Source organism: Oncorhynchus mykiss, chromosome 5 (assembly GCF_057628025.1).
Source record: "Oncorhynchus mykiss isolate SJ-2025 chromosome 5, ASM5762802v1, whole genome shotgun sequence".
Taxonomy (NCBI): Eukaryota; Metazoa; Chordata; class Actinopteri; order Salmoniformes; family Salmonidae; genus Oncorhynchus; species Oncorhynchus mykiss.
In genome coordinates, this window is record NC_143026.1 from 42630157 (window position 1) to 42648073 (window position 17917).

At 42.1% G+C, this 17917-nt stretch overlaps 1 protein-coding gene across 1 annotated transcript; it reads right to left on the reverse strand.

Annotated features, from left to right (window-relative positions):
* Positions 1-1026: 1026 nt before the first annotated feature.
* Positions 1027-17391, reverse strand: LOC110522948 (LIM/homeobox protein Lhx5). The gene is made up of 5 exons (XM_021601383.3): positions 16615-17391; positions 14036-14259; positions 12077-12354; positions 3699-3864; positions 1027-2064 (listed from the first exon to the last, which is right to left on the reverse strand). The coding sequence occupies exons 1-5, from the start codon at positions 16785-16787 to the stop codon at positions 1718-1720; spliced, it is 1188 nt and encodes a 395-aa protein (XP_021457058.3). The 5' UTR covers positions 16788-17391; the 3' UTR covers positions 1027-1717.
* Positions 17392-17917: the final 526 nt, after the last annotated feature.

The following is a 17917-nucleotide window of genomic DNA, read 5'->3' on the forward strand; positions in this document are numbered from 1 at the left end:
TAGAAAATAACTTCATTTGTTGATATCCCTACTCTCTCTCTCTGTGTGTGTGTGTGTGTGTGTGTGTGTGTGTGTGTGTGTGTGTGTGTGTGTGTGTGTGTGTGTGTGTGTGTGTGTGTGTGTGGTATTTGCTCCATCATTTGCCCAGATAGTGTACTTGTCATTTTTGGCAAAGTTGTTGTCCTTCATTTTGGCTGCATGTGTGCCTGAAACCAAGTGCTAAGGATCTCTTACACACACACACACACACACACACACACACACAGTGTTCCTATCTGGCCACTAGGTGGCGATGGTTGCCAGGCTGCCAAGCAGACAGACACCGTAGCAAGTCACAGATGTTGTCTGGCCCCTCCTTTTGTTTTCTGCCTATTGAAGAAGGAGACCTCAGCTGCTGAAGGACATTCTCCATTATGGCATCAATGTTCTTTTGAAAATAATTTCCATTAAAACATGCTTTTCCCCCTTTTTTTTTAAAGGGACAGTAACAAAGGGAAGGCCAGGAAAAGTAGAGGAGGAGAGAGGGACTGACAAGGGGTGCCTGGGTGGGAGTGAGAGATATAAAGGGGGCCTTGATTTAGAGAGGTTTGTGTGTGTATATGTATGAGTGGCTTGTGTATGGGTGTGTTCTGAATAACCATGTACGAGAACAGCAAGACCATCTATCGAGTACACATCACTAGAACTGACGGTCAAAATGATGACCAACGTGTGGGTGAAAATGTGCCGTGTGCGTTGGGTAGAAATTCCAGAAGGAGCAATGTATATCACTATGAGGCTTTTAGATCTGCAAGTACAGTGGCTCAGAGTCTATCGGAGGGTCACCATGAATGTTGTCAATGAGCATTTCTTTATCTAATAACAGAATGTTTCATGGCTGCCACCAACGAATCCCCTGACTTCCCACCGAGCTCGACTGTTCTCATCTCTGCAGTCGAGACGATATCGGCTTTGCTCTATTCTAGTGGCAGTGGAGCTAAAAGCAAAGGAGGTTGTGCGTAGCAACAGTTAAAACACTGAAAATTGTATTTGTCTGTGTTTGAGCATTGTATTGGAAGCAATATTACAATAGGAGAACGAGTCAAACATTACGCAGAAAGAGGAACCCGGCCAGTTAGGCCTACAACATTGTGCCTTTTTAAGAAACAGTAGAATGAAAAAAACAAGACAGTTCTGAAACCCAAAAATAAAATACATCAAACGTCCCTTTTGGCTTGTATTCTTTCTGGATCTCTCTCTTCAATATCACGTGTCCTTAGTCTCCAGCAATGGATACCTCCACTGCTTCTCGGAGTGAGAGGGGAAGATACGGGGGCGAGAGGAACCGCCTAAGCATGTTTTTCTTCTTTTCAATCCCAGTTCATGGTTCCCAGAGGTGGGTGGGGGTGTATTTCTACTACAATCCAGGGCTGAATGGGGCGGCGAATAGTACCACAAAGTTCATATTTTTCCAGCAAAGCCGCCCCATCCTGGATCCTCAGTCCTTCACGTATGTGAAGGATCAGAGTCGAGGGGGGAGGGGGGGGGGGGGGGGGGCATTCCATCAATTCAGCAAGCCAATTCAAAATCCCAATGAACAAATACATAAACGGCACTTTTCAATTCATAATAACTCATTCATAACGTCTTCAAATTCATCTCCTGAATTGACTGGGAAGTTCACACCCACCCCACCCCCCAAACCCTGATCCCAGATCTAGACGTCCCCCCCTCTAGTCTACCAGACGGTGGTCTCTCCCATCTCCTGTCCGGGGTGGGACATGGGGGCGCTGTAGCTAGAGTTACTAGCCAGGGAGAAGGGTGGGCTGGGCCCCCCTCCATACACCTCCCCAGGGACGGGCTGCAGGGAGCTGGGCAGGCCGGGCTCGGGGCTGGGGGTGTCTGCGCTGGAGATCATGTCCGTGAACCTCTGGTCATCAGAGGGGTGGTGGGCTGACACAGAGCCCTCCATGGCACCTCCATGGATATAGGGGGATTCTGCTGGAGACTGAGCCTGAGAGGAGGGAGGGCCGTGGGGGAAGAAGTCATAGTTTCCCCCTCCTCCGTAGTAGTCGCCCTGGTACTCTGTGTGTGGGGGGGGGGGGGGGGGAGATACGATTATTCAAATAGAAAGCAAATAATCTAATTCATTGTGCAGCACACAGACAAAACAATCTATTTAGCTACATTCAAAAATGGAACTTCACACACTTTTAAAAAGCGGACCTGCATAAAGATTCAAGATCTTGAGTAGCTTAAGTAACATTTCCTGGAGGGGAGGAGAATGGTTTTAGTTCCCTGTTATAGCTGAAAAGTGAAAGAGCAAAACACAGCTAAACTTCTAAAATTCACACGGGAACTCCTTTTTTTAGTCCTGACACTCATCCTTTTGTGAGTTAGTTTGAGGATTTTTCTTCTTTTATTTTTCAAAGCGCCTCAACTATTAAAAAGGAGATGAAAATCACACTTTCTACTCTGCATTTCAGTTATACACCATACACTTTAGCTTTAAGTGTGAGTGGGCTCTTGTTTCAGTACCACAGAGGGAAAGAGCAAAAATAACTAAGCAAACACAAATTCAGTAATGTCTTGTTTAGTGTACAGTTTGATGTTAAACAACTATTCTTACTAATCCAACCTAAATCAACAATCTGGAAAACCCACACGTTGTTTCAAGATCAGTTAAATGTAGTCAGACAATCAGCATTTCATCAGGCTTTGTTCCTAACTTGACAAAGAAACGTTTCCCCTCGACATAACTAAATCAGCAGCACGCCAACCTCATGTTACAAATTGTGCTAATGAGGGGAAGGAGAAATCCACTTTCAATGCAATGAAATCCAATCTAATTCAAAAAAAAAAAAAAAAAAAACAATAAACAAGCTAATTATTGAGTCGCACAAACAGAACCCTGCTAGCTACGACAGACCTTGAGAATCAACCTGCTCCTGGGGCGGCCGGGGGAAGGGACAAGGAGGGGCAGAGAGAGACACACACACACAGACACACACACACACACACACACACACAGCCTCCTCTCTAAGCAGCAGCAGTAGTAGAGGAACAGAAGGATGGAAGGAGTAGTCCTGCTAATACAGTAGAGCTCCCCGGCTCCACCGAGGCACAAAAGGGTGTGAAAAGAGGCATGCTGAGAACGGAGGGAGCTAGAAGCAAGAGATTAAGGTTTTGTCCTCCTCTCCCCTCCTTCCCTCCCTGCCCGTTCGTTCTATCCTTCACGGCTCCCTTTTAATTACTGTGGATGGAGGCTGCTATGGTCCAGTATATGACTGATTCCTCAGCAACATCTCTCTTCAGCTTTGTACTGCTGGGATGATCAACTGGCAAACTGGCTTTTGTTTTTAGAATTCTGTGGTTGTTCACTTTCAGCCCATTCCGGAATGATCTATGTCTTGATTTCAACATTTGACTTTTCTATATTTCAGAATCGTCTATGGTTGTTCCAGTAGGCCACTTGAGGAGCAGTCAACACCCTTGTCCCCCTGCAGTTTAGACAGAGCTGGGCAGCACAAAAGGCCAGCAAATGGCATACCTGACGAAAACCATGTCACTAAAATCTTCACCAGAGATCACTTGTGAGCTTTAGCGACAGGTGAGCTTTAGCGACAGCATGATGACCGAGTCATCATGCTATCTGACGTAAGGGAATTGACGGCGAGTGTATTTTACCACTATATAATCAAACCGTGAGTGTGTCTTACCTGTGTAGTATCCATAGGCCCCAGGCCCCAGTATGTCTGGGTCCTCCAGTCGTCCTCCCAGGGGCCTCATCCTCCGGGGCCCTCTGAAGAAGGCATGCCGCCGGGCCCCCAAAGCACTCAACTGCTTCATCCTTCTCTCCTTAGATCGACGGTTCTGGAACCACACCTATAGAGAAAGAGATAGTGAGTTATCAGGCCACATCCCATCTATAAGGACCTATGACCCAGAGAAGCATCTAATATTGTTATCAGATCAAAGTAAGTGAAACTATTTTAATAGGTTTAAGATTTCCTTTTCACGGACAGAAAAAAAACAACAACAGTTGTTTATACTGCATTTTTACACAGGCACACCGAGTGTCGCAATCAAAGTCATATCTAATCTAGCTTCATTTCTAGTCCATTACTTGTCTACAATGGACAGTAACGATCGCCAGATGTATTCATTATCCATTTCACATTAGGTGTTACAACACAAAAAGCAAATGGGAAAACTACAAGGTAGTTGAAATGACAAGGTCCCACTCCTAATCATCATCTAAATCAAATCACCCTCAAATTAAATCCACCTTCATTTCAGACCTTAATAGTTTTTGTCCATTTTTACTTTGTCCATTTCACAGACTTGGGAGTGCTATTTAACTAGGCTTGTTATGCTCATATAGGAGTTTGAATTCTGTAGTGTAATGAGTACTGCTAGCAACAACAGATTAAATGAATTTTGGACAAGGGATCTGTGGGAAAAGTTTAGAGAGTGCAATACAATGTAATGTTAATCATTCACAATGTGTGTTCTTAGCCCTTGGATGTTCCAAACGCATTTCACAGGGACTGCACAACATCAATTATTTTTTTTAAATCAACTCAATTCTTCTTGTACTCCTCAAAATGTTTCTTTTGAACATAATGCACTGTAATTTAAGATTTAAAACTACAGAATTTTCTCTCTGCCCGGAGGCAAAATGTGTAGAATAGCAGGAAATTGGCTTTAAAACGGCAAAATGTTCACTTTGATGATGAGGAGGCCTTTAAAATGTTTTCCAGAGCATCGAACTTGATTAGTTCGGCCATGCACCGCAGAAGTCATAGTAAAACTGCGTGTCAGCTTTTTGTATCGCACTGTAAAGTAGGAGTTGTGTTCTGATATTCTGACGGGTCGGTCCCTGATGAATTTGCTAATCTCAACAAAAATATATATATATATATATATATATTTTTTTTTTAATTATTATTATTTTGCTGTCTTGAGACCGGTATAGAAAAGAGCTCTTCTTAGGCACATCGCCTGTAGAAATAACTTCATAGAATTAAAGGGCTCCACTTAGATAATAAGGAATATGGATAATGTGGGGTGGAGGCAGTGAGGGTAAACTAACAAACGTGGATGGACACGGTCTCTACCTCAACGTCCAACCCAGACACATTGAAATAATATATTCAGCCTCTCCACTTTGAGGACTATGGCTGTATGTGAGAGGCAGAGTGGAGGTTCACTTTCAACCAGGACTCGGGTGTTAGAGAGAGACACCATAGCCACCAACAAACACCCAGTGGTGTCCAAGAAACAGAAATCACACTGGAGCTGTTTTGTAACCAGTGATATGGTCGTCGGCATGTTTTGAAATGATCCAATAAAATCAATGAATCAGTCAGCGACACAAAGGAACACGCACAGAGCAACACATTCATTTCAATAGGTCACTATTTCCCATGTGCCCCGGCAGGCCTCAACACAACAACACAGCTGAGAGAGCAGAGAAGTTAAACACAGTCGTCGCTCCTCCTCGGAGTCAAATAAACTGCCTTTGTACAGGAACAAAGGCGAAGAGGAGGTATTTCAACATATGGAGGACTTACTTTTGCATTCTAAAAACATAACACATTGCTCGTTGTCTCTGCGTCGGCACTGCATAATAACACATGTTAACACCAGCTAGGCTACACCAGAGGCACAATTCCCACTGTGTCGGAGATTAACCAACAGGAAAAAAACAGAGAAAAACACCTAAAACCACTTAGGTATTCCTCTCCATGCTTTTCCTAGCAAAGACGACACCTGCCTATTGAGAACAATAGTCTAACTGTAAGGTTCCATTTTTATGGAAATGCTTTCGCTCCCCCCTCGAGAGAGCGTTGCTTAGGGATAACTACACACGCGCGCGCGCACACCAGACCTGGGTTCAAATATTGTTTCAGGTATTTCAATACATTTCACAACAAGTATTTAGAACACCTTTACTTGAAGAAGAAAAAAAGTAGTTGAATATTGGAATGTATTTAAAAAAAATACCATTTGTTAAGCATTAGCATGTAATCACCAGTACTACATATACATATCCTTGGAAGTATTTGAAAGACAGTATTTTCAAAACAATATGTATATATTGTTTGGGCGTATTTGAAAAAGGTTTTGAATGTACTTCCTAGTTTGATTTGAATTAACAAACATATCATTTCACTTTTTAATCCAAGCTTTTCTAAGCTTTACACTGGTGTCTCGTGAAGGATGACAAGATGCCATGTTACATTCAATAATAAAACATCAGGGTTTCAAAATGCTCGTCAGACATGGAGCAGCGATCTGGTCTGAAGATATGCCCTGCAATGATGAAAAGCTGCTCCACAGCTGCGGAGGATGCTGGGACATGGATATAGGTACTCAGCAGCAACTATGTGCGGTGTTGGATGTGTGTGACTGCGTTTCTTGCAGAATGTCAGAGGATGGTGGAAGATATGAGGTGATGAGGTACTCCTCAAGGTTATTTATAGTAAACTAAAACTGAAACTAAAACAAACATTTTAAAAACTTCAACTACACTGAAACTATTATCTTTGATTGCAAAACTAACTAAAATAAAAAACGTCAAATTACGTTAAGTTTTAGTTTTTTAAATTCTAAACTTCGGGCTAAAAAATTTAATGGGGTTTTCAAGCTTTTTTTCTAATGGGGTTTTCATGCTTCTGAAGCTGGTGGGTTAATGATGCCAGGAGATGCCAGTTTCAAATAGACTCGCTTGTGCATCACTATCACTAGCTATCAATAGCTAACAGGGAAGAAATAAGAGGGCAGGTGTGTGAGTGAACATTGGCGACAGCAGAAGGCAAAGCCCTGTATGGGATTGTCTTGAGTACATTGCTGGAAAGGACAAAAGTAAGTGTATTGTGTGTCAGCAGCGTGTGTGGAACAGAGATACACTGAACAAAAATATAAATGCAACATGTAGCTGTTCCCATGTTTCATGAGCTGAAATAAATAAAAGATCACAGAAATTTTCCATACACACAAAAAGCTTATTTCTCTCAAATTTTGTGCACAAATTTGTTTACATCCCTGTTAGCAAGCATTTCTCCTTTGCCAAGATAATCCATCCACCTGACAAGTGTGGCATATCGAGAAGCTGATTAAACAGGATGATCATTACACAGGTGCACCTTGTGCTGGGGACAATAAAAGGCCCCTCTAAAATGCACAGTTACAGAGATACCATGGTGAGATCCATTCATCAACCGCCATCACCTCACGTTTCAGCATGATAATGGCCGGTCCCATGTCGCAAGGATCTGTACACAATTCCTGGAAGCTGAAAATGTCGCAGTTTTTCCATGGCCTGCATACTCACCAGACATGTCACCCATGGAGCATGTTTGGGATGCTCTGGATCGACGTGTACGACACTGTGTTCCAGTTCCCTCCAATGTCCAGCAACTTTGCACAGCCATTGAAGAGGAGTGGGACAACATTTCACAGGACACAACCAATTTGGTCACACCAGATACTGACTGGTTTTCTGATCCACACCCCTACTTTTTTTTAAGCTATCGGTGACCAACAGATGCGTATTTGTATTCCCAGTCATGTGAAATCCATAGATTAGGCCCCAATGAACATATTTAAATTGACTGATTGCCTTATATGAACTGTAGCTCAGTAAAATCATTGAAATTGTTGCATGTTGCATTTATATTGTTGTGCGGTGTACAACCATATACAAACCATTTCAGGATGAAGACAACGCGAGACAGCCACCAGCTCTTAGTAGCTGCACGCAAATTGCAACGTTAGGACAATCAACTTTAGTAGTTGGAATGAAAAGAGCAGAAACATGGCAACCTAATTCAAATGAGTAAAAAACAAAAAAGAAGAAGAAAGAAGCACTGGTTAGTTTATTGATCCCGTCGGGCGTGTCCATGAGACTGTACGATGAGCCAGCCTTCAGAAAGTTCAACCAAACACTTGATCCCAAATTTAGAACTCCCGGCGCTGCTGGAGTAAATGTCTTGATTGCTTTGCAAATGGACACAGCAACCCAGAAAGTGAAGGAGATTCTGAAAGAGGCATAGAAAATAACCCTGTGTGTAGGACGGACCGATAAAGAGAGGATCGACTGCTTTGCTTTTGTACATATCAACCTGCTTCTATCACCCCTCCTTCAAGAAGGCACGGCATGCGTTGCTCAAGCTCCGTCGGATTTAGCATCCACACACCAGGGAGGTGGGACAGGACATTGGGAGCATGGGACATACCAGAGGAGAAGATCCTACTCGTCGTAACTGTCAATGGGGCGAACATAGTCAAGACTATCAAGTTATTACAGAACAGGCAAGGGAATACCCTTGACCCACAACAACCAGAGATGGCCATAGCATTGAACGGTGCGGCAGAAATGTCTGAATCTGAGTCAGACAACCAATAATTATATTTTTTAATCCAAGTCACATTAAGATTAATTTGTCATTTAAAACATAAGCAAATTTATGACCTGACCCCTCACCGTATGTATTACTGCCCCCCAGTGGCAAGAAGCAACATCCCAAAATAACACAAGCTTTAGTCCTCAAGACATAAAATGGCTCCTAACCTCCCACACATAGGCTAGTCTCTGTCTCTAACACGAAAAGTACAACTGAAGCGAAATAAAAATGATTTGATCAAATTTGAACGAAATAAAACCGAGTGAATCATGTCTGAAAACTAACTGAAGCTCAACTGGATGTCCATCGCATCAGAAAGGACATACTCCATGCATGGATAGCTTGGTGACAGGCAGTGTGTCAAAGCTTGTCTTCATCCGCATTGAGAACTGATGTAATAATTTGATTCTGAGAGCAAAGGTTGACTTGCGGTTGTCTGTGGCGTAGAGAAGTATCACAGGGACCCCCCGCAGTTTTATAACAATTTTTTTTTTTTAATTTTGCCTTGAGGCTTAAAGAATATTTATCTTATTAATATTAGCAAAATGTGAAACGTGTATTTTTATAGACAGAAGTGTCAGCTATCACTACATTTAAATTAACAACAATATCCAGAATTGGCAGAATTTCAAACACTTTTTTGGAAAGTTTGAAGTACGGTATACTTTGCTCCTTGCTTTTTTTTTAAATGTGGGGGGGGGGGGGGGGGGGGTGATGAAACTGTCCACCATCTTGGTTCTATATACAGTGCCTTCGGAAAGTATTCAGACCCCTTGACTTTTTCCACATTTTGTTACGTTACAGCCTTATTCTAAAATGGATGAAATACAAACATTTCCTCAGATATCTACACACTATTCCCCATAATAACAAAGCGAAAATGTATAAGGTCCCACAGTTGGCAATGCATTTCAGAGCAAATACCAAGCCATAAGATCGAAGGAATTGTTCAAAGAGCCCCGAGACGGGATTGTGTCTAGGCACAGATCTGGGGAAGGGTACCAAAACATTTCTGCAGCATTGAAGGTCCCCAAGAACAAAGTAGCCTCCATCATTCTTAAATGGAAAAAGTTTGGATTCACCAAGACTCTTCCTAGAGCTGAGTAATCGGTGGAGAAGGGCCTTGGTCAGGGAGAAGTTCCTCTGTGGAAGGGTTCCTCTGTGGAGACGGGAGAACCTTCCAGAAGGACAACCAGCTCTACAGCACTCCACCAATCAGGCCTTTATGGTAGAGTGACTCAGTAAAAGGCACATGACAGCCCACTTGGAGTTTGCCAGTAGGCACCTAAAGACTCTCAGACCATGAGAAACAAGATTCTCTGGTCTGAGGAAACCAAGATTGAACTCTTTGGCCTGAGGAGGAAACCTGGTACCATCCATACGGTGAAGCATAGTGGTGGCAGCATCATGCCGTGGGGATTTTTTTCAGAGGCAGGGACTGGGAGACTAGTCAGGATCGAGGCAAAGATGAATGGAGCAAAGTACAAAGATATCCTTGATGAAAACCTGCTCCAGAGCTCTCAGGACCTCAGACTGGGGCGAAGGTTCACCTTCCAACAGGACAGTGACCCTAAGCACACAGCCAAGACAACATAGGAATGGCTTCGGGACAAGTCTCTGAATGTGCTTGAGTGACCCAGCCAGAGCTCTGAAAATAGCTGTGCAGCTACGCTCCCCATCCAAACTGACAGTGCTTGAGAGGATCTACAGAGAGGAATGAGAGAAACTCTCCAAATACAGGTATGCCAAGCTTGTATTGTCATACCCAAGAAGACTCTAGGCTGTAATTGCTGCCAAAGGTGCTTCAACAAAGTACTTACTAAATGGTCTGAATACTTATGTATATGTAATATTTCCATTTTTTATTTTTTATACATCTGCAAAAAAATCCAAACCTGTTTTTGCTTTGTCATTATGGGGTATTATTGTGTGTAGATTGATAAGGGGAGAGAAAACAATTTAATACATTTTAGAATAAGGTTGTAAACGTAACAAAATGTGGAAATAGTCAAGGGGTCGGAATACTTTCCGAATGCACTGTACAGTATACCACAGTGCATTATGTTGTTGCTAATCAGAGACAAATGGGATCGATTCAGTGTTGTGGAGACATGAAACTGAGAAGATGCTACAAGGCCTGGTCTGAGAGGAGAGGAGAGATTGTCTGGCAGTAAATGAGTGAGGACAGAGGAGCGAGGGGGGTGTACGATATACAGCATGTAAATCAGTGAAATCAGTGGTAATTACTGTAAGCACACAAAAAGCCACATCTCAGCTGGCAGTGATGGTGCTAATCACCCTAACACAGTCTAAACCCAGACACCGAGAGTGTGTGTTTGTGTGTGTGCATGTGTGTGGTTATGACATAAAGGCTAGAGATCTGAATGTGGTTGGCAGCATATTCCACTTCAAGATGGTAAACAGTAATGTTATTACACTCTCATTAGCAATGACTATGATCTCACATGTTGTCACAGGCCCATCAGATCTCCCTAACAGGGTTTGAGGTCAATTCAGTTTTAATTTGTCAATTCAAGAAGTGAAAAATCCTCATACTTCCTTGACTGACCAGAACTGCTCATTTAAACCTCTAAATTGTCTTGGTTGGCATGTGCACCTGTTAACATACCTGTTTACAGTATTTTTGTGCAGTGCTGTGGGCTTTTTTTTGTAATGACACTATTGATCAATTATTGGCTGTTAAAACCATTAACAGTGCATTATATTTCTAAAATGTGAAGGCCTATGGCTACAGATATGCTACATATTTAAACATGCACATACTGTGCAGGCAAGCCGGGTACTATACTTGCTTCAATAATAAATGAGAAATCAACAGCAAATACAATATGTCATATTAAGAAACGAATGTCTTCCATCTTTAATTCAAATTGATTCAAATCATAATTTATCTTTTGCTTTAATTAAAAAACTAAACCTATCAAACAGGAGTCTAAATAGGCTACAATAGACGATAAATAGACTGGTCAAATTGCCAATTTAATGTCTGATTATTCAAAATCTTAAATTGATAAGAGATAAAGAAAACCACAACTCAATCTTAAGAAATAGTAACCTTAATTATATTAATTGATCAGTTGATAGTGCAGCAAAATATTACAAAAAATATCACAAACAAATACGCAAGGTACTTTCTACACTAATTTCCATTTCCCGGGGAGGGAGGTCCATTAACTCTCGAGCTGATTTGATAGATTTATGCATTTCACTTGAACGTGTCTTGTTATTTTTCGCATATTTATTTTTACCAAAGAGGTTTTCCCTCCAAAGATAGGTCTACTTCATTCAAATAACTTTTAGGGTCCGGACTGTTAATAAACTACATTGTGTTGCGACATTCTTTTCACTCTCACTTTGTCAAGTACGTCTTTAATTAAATCTCGATTTATTCTAACTAATTTATCACGAATGGTGAAGACAGCAGGCACACCATGTAGCCTACCAAAACACAACAGTGCTCATCAAACAAGCAAAGAGAAAAACCACAGAACGTTATTTCTCAATTTGACCTGAAAACTCAACATTATCAACCCAGCTTCTATTCTATTCTATCCTATTTGATAAAGTTATGTTCTATTTATAATAGGAATTCTAACTTGTCCAAATAAAAACCAGGCTCTGCATCAACCAGCAATGAATATGCTCAAGTTAGCCTGCTCTCCTACCTGTATAACCCGCATGTTGAGTCCCGTCTCCTGGGCCAACTGTTCCCGAATGTGTCGTGTGGGTTTCGGCGTGGCCACGAAGGCAGCCTTCAGCGTCTCCAGTTGCTTGGCTTTGATGGTGGTCCGCGGGCCTCGCCGCTTCGTGCCCGAATTCTGCTCCTCATTCTCGTTATTGTTCATGTCCTTATCCGAGGACATGGAATTGTCCGTCTCTTTTGTATCGTCCTGTATCGGATCCTGGAGGTCCGGCGATAAACTTCTGTCTGTGCATGATGACACTGGGGGACGGGAGAGAATGGAAAGGTTTCAATCAAAGGTGTCATGGGGCCTACTACTAGATTATTGCTGTAGCCTGTCTAATCACAAATAAACTAGAATATGTGGAACAATGACGCCTCACAAAATACAAATATGGAAGCCGTTTCAGTTTCTTAAATATATATATATATATTTATATATATAAATAAAATAGTCTACACTTTGCCAATGTAACCAATATGAAACAGACCAAATACATGGATTTACCAGTTTAAATCTTCACAAATAAAACAGGTGTAACCAACTCGACACTGCCCGCATGTGACCTAAGCGATCGAGATAATGAAAGAGAAATTATGCATGTAATGTGAAACAAAAAAAAGGGAGCTAGGCTGATCCCCAAGGACCCGCTGCGTCGCACGATAACAGCACGTCATTGTCCGAGGGGAGGGCTGTTTGAGCCATTCATCTGACAGGAATTTATAGCGTTGATAAGACTGAGCTCTGGTCAGATGCATTCAGCGAGGCGGAGATGCTTTGTTGGGGAACATCATCAAACGCTAGGCTACACATGCCCTATACACGGCCCATTGCGGCCGCGAGAATGTCAGTATGTTCACATTTGCAGCTACAGACACCAAACGAGGGGTCAAATTCAATGTCACGTCTTTCCAGGATACAAATGTTATTCCTCACCTTGCTGATCTAAAGACAAAATCGAACGGCAGTGATGGGAGCCCGAGAACCCCATAAACACAAGCTTTTCTGAAAGTTGTTGACGTACACATTTTAGTTCCAAACACCCCAAAGTGTAGGCCTAATATCTTAACAATATCAAGTTGAATGTTGAATAACGACATTTTAGAGATATTTATTTATTAGGCGAGGAAGTGACTTGCAGCCGAATTATCCATAGGCTACAAATGTTGGACCATGTAGGCCTACGATACTGCAGCTAAAATGGGAAAGTAAACTAGAATATAGAATAGAATCCCCAAATGCATCTACATCTATAAGACTAGGCTACTTCAGATTGGACGCAGACGATACTCCAACGCATGCAGAGCCGGAACTAACACGCAGACAAGCACCATGTCCATGGTTTTGAATTACCTGACGGAGGCCTATTGCAGGACGTGATATAGGCCTAGGTTATGGCTCTGGATAAAACCAAATTAAAAGGCATAGTAACACAATAGGTTTTCGAATTCATGCATTTTAGTTCGCAAAATCATATGTGAATATGTGGTATAGGCCTACCCTATTTTAGAAATCCAACAAATACAACCCAGCTGTAGTTTAAGGCGTTTCTCATCATGCACAAATAGCCTTAATTCTCCACCATTCCCCAGTGTATGGGATGGGACCCCACGTTGAAACGATCAGTAAATAAATACAGGCAAATTAATCAGTTAACGTAGGTGGCCAAAACAGTCTTCCAAAAAAACAACCCGCATTAAATGATGCTCGTTGCTTTCAAATAAAAATGCAGACAATAATATACCACTTTTTTTTTTTGGGGGGGGGGGGGGGGGGAGAATAGGCATAGGCTACTAAGAAAGAAAGGTCCATTATTTTCAGCCAACCGTGGAGAATTTTTTTTCCAAGAACAAGACGAACATTAGTAGACCGTCTAGAATGTCTACAGTAGAATGTCTACTGTGGACGCACTTTTGAAACCCTTAGCTATAATTAGGCTACCTGAATTCAAATTGACTTCCTTGATAGCCCCTGAGCTTAGGTAGTCTTCTTTGCACACAAACTTATTTTCGTCGATGACATAGAGCTCCTCGCCCGTGGACAGCTGCTTGTTGCACACCATGCACGTGAAGCAGTTGAGATGGAACACCTTGCTGCGCGCCTTGCGCACAAGATCGCTGGGAGAGATGCCTTGGAGGCAGCCCGCGCACTTCGTCCCAAACCTCCTGAAAAGAAAGGGAGAGAGGAGAGAGGGGTTGATGTGAAATCCCCACGACACAGAAATACATATAAAAAAATATGCATTTGAGATGGACATTTAACTGTTCTAACTTTTAATTAAAAAAAAAAAAAAAAAATGTATAGGCCTATTATGCACGTAGACCTATAGCGAATTTTGCAACTGTGGGCAATGCAGAAGGTTTGGCGCGTAACCTGATTTGAAGTGTTTGTTCCAAGGAAATTACGAAATCGCAATGACAAAACACTTACAACAATGACTAAAGGTATTTTATAGTAGTTATAATTTATTGTTTTTATTTTATACATTTGTTTCATTGTATTACATATTTGCCATGTTTGAAGAAAGGGTAGGCTATTTCGAAATCCTTTTCGTTAAAATCTAACAGACTACTCTTGATACATAATATAGCCTAAAATGTAGCACCTGCGCTAGACTGAGAAATACCATAATTCTTGTTTTTAACAATAAACCCACGCAGAACGTATTAGTGACAGTCGTCACATTGTGACTACAGAGATATCCGAGGATTAAACGGACTAGGAACATTTTAGCGTGAAATCTCCCGTTAATCCACATTCACCCTCTTCACGTGCAAAAAAAAGCATGGTGGATATACTCGTATTATATGGATAGACAGGCGAGTATATAACAGCCTAACTCAACGTCTCATCGTTTCCGGGGATAAGTCGACAAGGTAAATCAGTTGAAAATGAAGTGTTTCACTGGAAGAAAAGGTGTGCCACATACAGTGATGGGTGAATGGGAAGCTTTAGTATGTGTTTCTCCCACCATGCATTGTACTTTAGTGTTTCCCTCTCCGATGTGAAATAAATAGGCCTAATCCACCTCATCACGAGCCAGAAACCTCATCACGCGCCTCTCATGGTGATTTGGTAATCTCTCTCATCAACATGGCGTCGCCTCAGGACGAAAAAAAAAAATACAGGAACTGAAAATATTTCAATTATAATACGATTATTGGAGGTAGTGTGTGTTTGAGGGGGGTGTGTGGGGGGGGGGGGGGGGGGGTGGAGGACGGGGGCGAGCGGTCGAGGCAAGCCCCCTTTATTTTTATCAGAATCCCTCTCTTTCTTTATTTTTCTCTGTCTCTCTCCCCAGCCATTTGCTATAGTATCGCTCCACTGTACCCTTTCACATGCACGGTTCGGCGAGGACACAGCACTACTTACACAACAAATGGCTACATTAGGGTGATTACTGTTTCGCCTGGCTAATTGTTCGGCCATTTAAATCCACGGATGGAAGCCGGCTAATATGATGGTCAAGGCCGTTTGAGGCCAACATTGCCTTCACAAAGGCTTAACTACTGGGCCTCACATGTCATTAAACAATTTGTACAGGAGGGGGAAAAAAAGCTGACACATAACTAATTGGTATGATGCTATGAGAGTGCGCGTACACAAACAAGGGCCTACACTTATCACTGAATTACCACTTTGAAGAACTGAGCGGCTGGCGTAGGCCTAATGGTTAAGTTTTAAAATCTATTGGACCAAACAATAGTGGAAACAGAGAGTACAGGTGACAAGAAAATGTATATTATAAATAGATTTCAATTGCCTCCCTCCATGTGCATGAAAGGATTAATAAGAGAAGTGAATATTCAAGCCGACATAATATTCAACCCCACCAATAATATTGATTTATAAATAAAAGTGATATTATTTGTCATAATAAATATTAGGAATTGAGGTTATGATTCATATTGTCAGAAAACACACCCGGTGTCTCTAAAAAAACACCCTCTTCATGTAAAACTCAAGCGGGCAAAGAGTGATAACGTGGACATCTCAGGCTATGATTAAATAGTTCTGTCAAAATGCTAAATATATGTGTGATATTCAGAGCTCTAGAATGAACTTATAACTCTGAAATTATATACATTTATATAGGCCTAATAATGATAGGATTTTGGTTGCGAAACCAATGTGGTTACAATATTATTTCTGCAAGGCTTGAAATGTTATAATTTGAAGTGACATTCTAAAACAATTCAAATAACTGATAGGCTATCTCGCCTATAGGTGAATTATAGGCCATCGTGTGAAGTAGGCCTTGGTGAACCACATCCATTTCCCCAACAATGTGTATGCGTACAGAATAATATCATTATGGTTAATTAAATATGTGAGTGACGCTATAACGAGAGCTATTTTGATCATTGTGTGACATTCAATCAATTTCAGCATTTTAAGACACTAAGAAAAAACAGACAAACAAATCTTCAGAGCAGCGGGGTTATAATTCTCCCTGGTGAGTTCACTGAGTTTTTTGGCATACCTGCTTTTTCGCATGAATCCCCAATCTGAATGCTTACCTGAAAAAGTCTATTTTACAATAAAGCTTCCCATCACGCGAGAAGCACTTCTCCGTCAGGTTACAGTGGCACTCGCAGCATTGGACGCACTTGGCGTGCCAGGCTCGGTCCAACACGTTGAGCAGGAACCGGTCCAGGATGGGCCTGTCGCACCCCGCGCAGTGGACCATCATCCCGCCCGTCTGGAGGATAACGAGGGCCGACCTTCCCACGCGGACTCCGGTGCTGGGTCTGGGGCCACGCGGCTCTCCGCGCAGCAACGTCTTGGCTCCGGGGTTGTGGACAAAGCAGGCGCGAATGATCTGTCAGGTGGGTGGATGGGTGGGGAGAAGCCCCTCTCCACTACCGTTTAAAGGCAGGCTATAGGCGAACACTCCCCGAAGTTTCTCTATTGTACTCCTGGTTCTGGACGCCCCTGTCCTGTTCTGTCCTAGCACTTGTCACAATCCAGAATCCAAAAGAAAAAAATATGAATTTAAAAAGCACCTATAGTCCTCTTCTTCATTGACGGGCTGCGTAAAAAATTGGCACGTGGAAGGAAAGCCTGTTCGTCCCCGCTGTAGAGAATACGTTACATGGGCTGTAGCCTATTATTTTTATTTTGTTGTTGTTGTCATTTTTTTGTTTTTAGGTTCCACTTCTTCGCCTCCGCTCACCTCACGTCGACACTTTTCGCATCACTGTGCCCGGCTCTGCGGGCGCCGGGCGCATCCGTATTCAGATTGGGTGACGCTCTCCTTAATTCCCGTGCCTGGGTGGCCAATCAGGACTCAAGTTGTCATGGTTACCTCTTTAAATAATGGTCGTTAGCCTACCTTCAGGTTGACCCAAAACATAAACCATGCTTGCAGAAATAGGCTAATAAACTTTAACTTTGCGGAGAGGGACATGATATTTTGGCAAACATATCACTCACTGGTCAATTGTTTTGGTACTGCCCTGTTACAGAATGGACCTAAACGGTGTAATTAGGTCTACAATCTGCCATTTTCTATTTGTCAACTGTAGCTCAACTATCAAGCTTTGGGGTGAATGGATTTTAGGGACTATCCCCACCCGACGCTTCAAGAAATGGAGCACCAGCCGAATAATTACATAGGCTAAACTACCTGGGCCATATAACATTTTAAAAAACATGCCTTTTGTCTAATATCACCAATAAACAAGATCTTTCTCTGTTACAATTGGGCCAATTAAGACATGTTATTTAGGGGAAATTCAAGTTTTGATTGGTTTAATTGAATCCCCACAAATTCAAAGCTAAATGAAGCTTCTATAGACACCAAGGCACAAAACAAAAACC